Source organism: Cebidichthys violaceus, unplaced genomic scaffold (genome assembly GCF_023349555.1).
Source record: "Cebidichthys violaceus isolate CVI_PGR_0920_01 unplaced genomic scaffold, fCebVio1.0.p SCAF_1, whole genome shotgun sequence".
Taxonomy (NCBI): Eukaryota; Metazoa; Chordata; class Actinopteri; order Perciformes; family Stichaeidae; genus Cebidichthys; species Cebidichthys violaceus.
The window spans coordinates 24,152,965-24,161,271 of NW_027176262.1; the positions used below are offsets into that span (position 1 = coordinate 24,152,965).

The 8,307-nt window shown below is 45.5% G+C and overlaps 1 protein-coding gene across 1 annotated transcript; it reads right to left on the bottom strand.

The window, feature by feature from the left end:
- Positions 1-4,329: 4,329 nt before the first annotated feature.
- LOC137867333 (extracellular calcium-sensing receptor-like) lies at positions 4,330-7,479 on the bottom strand. The gene is made up of 7 exons (XM_068704283.1): positions 7,219-7,479; positions 6,836-7,125; positions 6,237-6,532; positions 5,885-6,090; positions 5,528-5,749; positions 5,315-5,438; positions 4,330-5,234 (listed from the first exon to the last, which is right to left on the bottom strand). The coding sequence occupies exons 1-7, from the start codon at positions 7,477-7,479 to the stop codon at positions 4,330-4,332; spliced, it is 2,304 nt and encodes a 767-aa protein (XP_068560384.1).
- Positions 7,480-8,307: the final 828 nt, after the last annotated feature.

Genomic DNA, 8,307 nt, shown 5'->3' on the forward strand with positions numbered 1-8,307 from the left:
GTGGAGCCTCCCGTGGAGACTCCAGTGGGTCCCGAATTACACTCCATGGAAGATTTTCCACTTGAGCAGTCTCGGGATGATACTCTACGCTCAGCCTTTGACCAAGTGAAACGAATTGATGGTCAGTTGGTGCGCCCTGATGCAGCACAGTCATATCCGCACTTTTCATTGATTAGGGACAGGCTGTATAGAGTGACTCGTGACACTCAGTTAGATCAGGAAAACAACCAGTTGCTGGTGCCCAAAAAGCCGTCGGGAAATTATTTTCCAGGCGGCTCACTATAACCCGATGGCTGGCCACATGGGATATGAAAAAACAGTGGACCGGATAATGACCCAATTTTATTGGCCAGGTATCCGGGGGGATGTGCGCCGTTGGTGCGCATCCTGCCCGGAGTGTCAATTGGTAAACCAGCCGGCCATTCCGAGGGCGCCGTTGCGTCCTCTACCATTAATGGAGGTCCCATTTGAGCGAATAGGCATGGACCTCATCGGGCCATTACACCGGAGTGCACGAGGATATCGCTTTGTGTTAGTCCTAGTGAATTACGCAACACGATATCCTGAGGCAGTGCCATTGCGCAACATTTCTTCAAAAAGTGTCGTGCAGGCTCTGTTTCAGGTCATCTCCCGAGTCGGAATCCCGAAAGAGATTCTGACTGACAAGGGCACCTCGTTCATGTCACACACACTGAGAGCACTTCACGGATTACTGAGCGTTAAATCTATTCGGACCAGTGTATACCACCCACAGACCGATGGTCTGGTGGAGCGTCTGAATAAGACTTTAAAATCCATGATCCGTAAATTTATAAACAAAGATGAACGTAATTGGGATAAATGGCTTCATCCTCTCTTGTTTGCAGTGCGGGAGGTTCCCCAGGCCTCCACGGGATTTTCTCCCTTCGAACTACTGTTTGGCAGGACACCAAGGGGGGTGCTCGACCTGATTAAAGAAAACTGGGCGGAAGGTCTGAGCACCAGGAAAAGTGAGATCCAATACGTCCTGGACCTGCGAGCAAAACTCCACACACTGGGTCGGATGTCACGTGAGAATTTGCTCCAGGCCCAGGAACGTCAACAACGGCTGTACAACAGAGGGGCCAAGTTGAGACAATTCACACCAGGAGAAAAGGTACTTGTATTGCTTCCTTCTTCCAGCTTTAAACTCCTCCCCAAGTGGCAAGGGCCCTTTGTGGTCACACGGTGCGTGGGGGATGTCGACTATGAGGTTGTGCGTTCTGACAAGGGTGGAGTTACACAGATCTACCACCTCAATCTCCTGAAAGCATGGAGAGAGGCGGGGTCTGTTTCTCTGGTGTCCGCAGTGGCTGAGAGAGAGGAGCTGGGGCCCGAGGTTTCAAAATTCACCAATCCTACCTCGCTCCTTTGTGAAGGCCCTCTCTTCGGGACCCAAAGAACAGACATCGCCCAGTTACAGAAGCAGTTTGCTGACGTGTTCTCCCTCCGGCCAGGATGCACAAACCTCATAGAGCACCAAATTGAGACACCCCTGGGCGTGACGGTGCGATCATGACCCTACAGGTTACCTGAACACAAAAGAAAAATGGTTCAGAGGGAATTTGCGGCTATGCTGGAGATCGGGGTAATAGAAGAGTCCCAAAGTGCCTGGTGTAGCCCCATTGTTCTTGTGGTCAAGAAGGATGGATCTATAAGGTTCTGTGTGGACTATTGCAGGGTGAATGATGTGTCACGATTCGATGCGTACCCAATGCCTCGGGTCGACAAACTCCTGGACCGACTGGGCACTGCATGTTTCTTTACGACACTGGATTTGACCAAGGGCTACTGGCAGATTCCTCTGTCGCCAGAGTCCAAGGAAAAATCAGCCTTCTCCACTCCGTTTGGTTTGTACCAATTCACCACACTTCCCTTTGGGTTGTTCAGGGCCCCAGCCACATTCCAACGCCTCATGGACCGGGTGCTGCGTCCACATGCTGCATATGCTGCCGCCTACCTGGATGATGTGATCATCCACAGCACCACCTGGGCGGAGCATGTGCAGCGGGTGGGCGCGGTGCTGGAGTCCCTGAGGCAGGCGGGGCTCACCGCCAACCCAGGGAAGTGTGCAGTTGGACGGAGGGAGATACGGTATCTGGGGTACCACTTGGGCGGCGAGCAGGTACGCCCTCAGGTGGACAAAACCGCGGCTATCGCAGCCTGCCCGCGGCCCAAGACCAAAAAAAAAGTGAGGGGGTTTTTGGGGCTGGCGGGTTATTACAGGTGGTTCATCCCAAACTTTGCAGAGCTCACCAGCCCCTTGACTGACCTGACCCGAAAAGGTGCCTCAGATCCGGTCCAGTGGTCGGAGCAGTGCCAGTTGGCGTTTGAGAGGGTGAAACAGGCTCTCTGTGGGGAACCACTCCTTCATACGCCTAACTTCTCTCTTCCTTTTACTCTGCAGACTGACGCGTCGAACAGAGGGCTGGGAGCCGTTTTGTCCCAGCAGGTACGGAGGGTTGGCCGCCCGGTGCTATATATCAGCCGGAAGCTGTCCGAGAGGGAGGCCAAGTACAGCACGGTGGAGAAGGAGTGCCTGGCCATCCGGTGGGTGGTCGACTCCCTGCGCTATTATCTCCTGGGAAGCTCATTCACCCTCTCTTCGGACCACTCCCCGCTCCAATGGCTCCACCGCATGAAAGATACCAACGCCCGGATCACTTGGTGGTATCTGGCGTTACAGCCATTTAATTTCAAGGTGGTCCACAGGCCGGGGGCGCAGATGGCCGTGGCCGACTTCCTCTCCCGCTCTCAAGGGGGGGGGGGAGTAGGTTAGGCCAGAATGCTCCCCGGCCTAAGTCGGGCGGTGGGGGTATGTGGCGGCGGGGCGTGTGTGGGCTCAGCTGCAGAGGGGACAGAGTGGGGGAGTGGTTCAGGGAACGGGGCCGGGAAGAGACTTAATTAGTCCCAGCTAAAAACGCGTCCTGATTTTGGCATCACTGTGTTGCATTTAAATCCTGCTAGTGACGGAGGCGCCCAAGACCCACCGAGGTAGCAAGAGAGTGTTACATACCCATTCGGCACCACACCCAGAAATAAAAATATAGTTGCATACACACATTTAAAACCTAAAGAGTGGTAAAATAGTGTCTCTGACAGTTTTGTGGAAACCTCACAGTGTCAACAGAAACACAGCTGATCACACAAACCAGTTGCTCCGGTGAATTCCATACAAACTGGTTGGCTGTTCACTTTTTTACAAACATTATGGCAGATGTACGTAGGCCGTGGAGTTCTCTCCACAGAGTGGGAGGCACACAAGCTTTCTTCTGTATTACATCTCTGGTTGCATTTGTAGTTATTTTTCCTTTTGTATGGTGGGAGCTCGAAGTAGCACGCAAACACTATGCCAATACCACCACTACAATGGTGTAAATAAACAAGTGAAATGAACAGAACAAGACAACTTTGAATCATTTAAAGACTTTATTATTTTCTTTTGATTTGTGAACAAAACTCTTCTCCCGATTTATCATTAGACATTTTCCACAACAACACTGAATGTCTTCTTAATTATCTCTATACCCTTACACCTTTTTACTGTGTTTCAGCTCATATTACAGTTAATCCTAACAAATGGGTTGTTTGTGTGGTTAAATCAAATAAATAATGCCAACGAATAAATATTATTAAAGTAGCACTGAGTTTATAAAAGAGAAAGTAACACAAATTTATATTATTATTTTGTACTTTATTTATTCACTTTCTTCTATTTTTTCAGAACTTGATGAAATAATATTTGTGAAATAGGAAAAAAACATTTTAAAAGGATTTTCACAAAAAAAAACATTACAAATATTAAAACATTTAATGTACAAAAACTTAAAATGTAAATATTTAAACAAGGTGAAAACTGAATGTTTTATCATGAACTTCACACTGAACGTTGCTATTGGAGCATAATCTAGTGTTGTGTCTTTATTGTATCCTTACCTAAAACACAGGGTGATTGTATACATGCAGTTCTGACATTCATCACAGATTGGAGTATTAATGTATGAAGTGCACATAGGTAAGCTGCAGGTGATGAGAATCAGGTGTTTAGAACAGTTCTTTGACTGTGTCAACGTGTTTGAGTGAGAGCTTAACTGGCATGCTTAGATTCTCAATTTGATGAATTTGGACAATGCTGCTATTTACATTATGCCAGTGACCATTTATGTGAAACTGTACCAACTGGACATTGGTTTATTTCTAGCCAAAAATACACATGTGACAAATTCTCCCTGTTTGCCCTCTGTGGTTTATGTATTTTTATTAAAAGTCCCTTCAACTGCCATCTTTGTTTTTTCAAAAGTCAGATTTGTTTTAGAATTGGCTTTTGTTCATTAAATGTTTCTTGGTGTTTTTCTCTGGCTTAAACAATATGATGAAACACTTTGGAGCAAATATACACAATATGAGTCCAAAACTGGAGGCCAGAATGGCAAATATCTCCACAGCCACAGTAAATTTACCAGGAGAGCTGACATATGCTGGGATAAAGGTGACCCAGACTGCACAGAATATCAGCATGCTGAAGGTTATCAGCTTGGCTTCATTAAAATTGTCAGGTAGTTTCCGGGCTAGGACAGCTAACACAAAGCAAAAGACAGCCAGCAGGCCGATGTACCCGAGCACAGCCCAGAATCCAATAGCTGAGCCTAAAGCACACTCCAGGATGATTCTCTCCTTGTATGTGGTTAGGTTTTTCTTTGGAAAAGGAGGACTAAGAACCAACCAAAGAGTACATATTACAACTTGAATGGATGTGAAAGACACCACAGTCATTCTTTGCTGTGGAGGACCAAACCATTTCATGACATTACGACCTGGGAGAGTGGCTTTGAATGCCATTAACACTACTATTGTTTTTCCAAGAACACAAGACATACAGAGGACAAAGGTGATTCCAAAAGCTGTGTGGCGCAGCTTGCAGGACCACTCAGAGGGTTCTCCAATGAAAGTTAATGAACATAAGAAACAGAGAGTCAGAGAGAAGAGCAGCAGGAAGCTCAGCTCAGAGTTGTTGGCCCTGACAATCGGGGAAGTCCTGTGAAGATGGAACACAGCCGCTGTTATAATGGTAAGACAGGCACCACCAACTGAGAATGCAGCCAGGATGATTCCTAGGCTCTCATTGAAGGAAAGAAACTCTACAGGCTTGGGGAGACAAGTGTCTCTCTTTGCATTATGCCAAAATTCCTTGGAGCAATGGAAACAATCAGGGGAATCTGAAAAAATGAAACAAAAATGTCTTTTAGCTGTCGATATTTGATGTTGTCCAGTTGATATGCAGTAGGAAAAACAATACCTGTAGCATTGCTAATCTCTCCCTCAGGACACGGTATACAATCATAACAGCAGATGGGTTTTCCTTTCTGCAGCACTTTACGGGTTCCTGGAGGACAGCTATCAGAGCACACTGACACAGGCACCTGGCACATCGACACAAACAAATTCACACATGTTCACACGTTCAATTTTAAATTGGAATATGTTACAATATTCATTTTGGGCTCCCTACTTGTGTGCCACCCTCCACCCAGGTGAGGTTCCTATTGATATGGAATTCCTGGCCCACCGGCAGTGATGCATCGTAGTGCCCTACTGTCACCAACTCAATGTAGCCAGTCTCAGTTGTTTGCCAATTAACCAGCTCATATGTGGCCACAGGATCCCCGTTGACATCAAATGACACATCATAACCATTTTGGGAAAAATTCACATTTTTCAGCTGAGTGAGAACCTGTGAGGATGAAGTAACGGAAGACAATGAGGAAGAGATTTGAAACCATGTAAGATAAAATTAATATATCATTTAAAAAAGGTACACTATGGCAAAAAAGGACATAGTGGTGTTGACATATTTGTTTTGACTGACCTGTTTGGACTCAATATTGGTGAATTTGTCACATTGAGTTATAGAGTGTGTTTCTTGACACATTGCATTATGAATGGCATGTGCTATTGCATAAACAGCCTTGTACACCATGTTAGTGATTCGGAGCTGAGATGTGTCAGTGTACGGGCTCTGGATCGTCTCTATGTCTTCAGTTCCATCGCACGCATTGTTTTCTTTGACTGATCCTAAAAACACACAAAGACAGGAAGGTGTTGTATGTAAAATGTTCTTGTTTAGTTTCATTGAATCAACTGACTGAATTAAAAAACACAAGTCAGACAAAGACCCATCTGTGAGTCAGTTATGTTAAAGATCAGCCAAACTTTCTCACTTTGTCCCAGCCTGCAGTTGAATTCATCCTCCCAGAACTCAGTAAGCACTGGAGAGGCAGCCACTTCAGAGGGAGAGAGATCCAGCAGGAAGTCTCTCAGACCAGGAATGACAGATTGCTCAATGCCAAATCCAATTGTTCCAGCACAGAAGCTGAAACTCAGCATGTCTGGGTCAGTTACCCAGGACTCAGTGCCTATCCACTGGCGAGGTGGAGAGGGCTTGAGTGACAGCTCCTCCAGCAGAATCCTCAAGTCTCCAGGAGATGCAAATGCCACAACAACCACAGCTGTCGACCTGGAGAGAAATTACTCTGCTTTGTATTTTACCAAAAAAAACAAAATATATTACAACATATTTGTACATATATATGGATATAGTTAAAACAGTTTTTGGTCTCACTGAGTATTTCATATTAAAGATCATTAACAAATATGAGATAAATACAGGTGACAGAAAAAAAAGATACATTTCTAATGTGCCTCTAAGATGACAAAATATTCTTCTATCTTATATTTACAGAACATTGATGTGGATTTGTGTGCAGAAGGTCAGTATGAGCACAGGGAACAAAAGCACATAATCAGTGAACGCAGAAACCTGCGGATAATGTCAGCTACTCTCTGGATCCTGCTACGTGGGTGGGTCCGATAGAAAGATTCGGAGTATTCCACACAGATCCCCTCTTTGTGCGCTGCATCCAGGAAAGACGCCATGCCATTGTTTCCATAATCCGAATCCGATCGGATGGCACCTATCCAAGTCCAACCAAAGTGTTTTACCAGTTTGGCCAGTGCGTCAGCCTGGAACTGATCACTGGGGATTGTTCTGAAGAAAGTCGGGTACTGCTGCTTATCGGACAGGCATGCACAAGTGGCAAAGTAACTCACCTATAGGAACACAACAGTGTAAGTATTTAACGGGACGGGCACAAATTAGCACTCATCTATTAAACACAGTTTGCAGAAATTAAAAATATTTACTTGAGGAATGTTAAAGGGCCCGATGATGCGCGACATGCTGATGGAGCGTGTGGATCCAGACTCACCAACAATGGCCATCACCGTACCAGATTGTGAGCAATTGTCACCTTTGTAAAACACTGGGTCCAGGCCGCTTGATAGCTGGAATGTCACATGCACCGTCACAGGCACAGAGGCGCACGAGTCATAGATCTGATAACCGAGTTTGATGCCCGGCAGCAGCTCCGTGCTGTTGTTAATCTCCTCGATGGCGAAGATCATTGCGCGTGAAAAGCGCAGTTGACGGGAGTTAATGCTGTACAGGGACAAACACACATACACACACTCAGAGTTAAGTAACTGTTTAAATATGACCTACATATGGGGACAATACACAATTTGACAAAAAAACACATAATACGGGAGAACTGAACACCAACAAGCACAACACGAAATAAGATATCAGTCCCAAATGCACAATAATCTTAACGCTTGGATTAATGATAGTTAGCCATTTTTAAACTCTAATTTTACTTTCCACAATGTTTTCAGTTAACAAATACAAAAATTATACTCCAATTCTCTCCTATTTTATAAATATAATACATACTTTTTTTGGCCAAATACTAATGCATTACAATTCAAATAAAAGTATAAACATTTCCATCCACAGAGTAACATCCTCTTAGCCCCCACATCTCCCTCTTACTAACCTCCCTGAGCATCTTATTGGCTCAGGCATGGTGGTGTAGTTATGCTTCACTGTGTGCTCATAGTGGTGTATGGGCAAAACACCACCAATAACGTAGTCACCATCCATTGAGAATGCAGGCAGACGAGTGGTACCCTGGAGCTTGCATTTAACCGATGAAGCCTCAGTGCTGACCCCAACACCAGTCCTCTCCTCTGTAAGCCCAGCCCTTTGTTTCACACCATCCCCAGAACCATTCAAGGCAAGAGCTGAGTTTAACTCACACAAACCCAGCGACAGGATCAGACCAATAAAGAGAGCTGCCATCTCCACCCCTCAACTGTCCTCATGTGGGTATACTGTGTTTTCACAGCTTAATATAGATTTTCAGATTGAAGCTTCCCTCCTTTTATTGTACG

What these genes read in the sequence shown, in the direction of transcription:
- LOC137867333 (XM_068704283.1), bottom strand. Translation starts at nt 7,479, where the DNA reads ATGATCTTCGCCATCGAGGAGATTAACAACAGCACGGAGCTGCTGCCG. An exon ending in GTAGCTGACATTATCCGCAG is followed by an intron (nt 6,533 to 6,835) that starts GTTTCTGCGTTC and finishes ATTTCTCTCCAG; the next exon opens with GTCGACAGCTGTGGTTGTTG. An exon ending in GGGTGGAGGGTGGCACACAA is followed by an intron (nt 5,439 to 5,527) that starts GTAGGGAGCCCA and finishes TCGATGTGCCAG; the next exon opens with GTGCCTGTGTCAGTGTGCTC.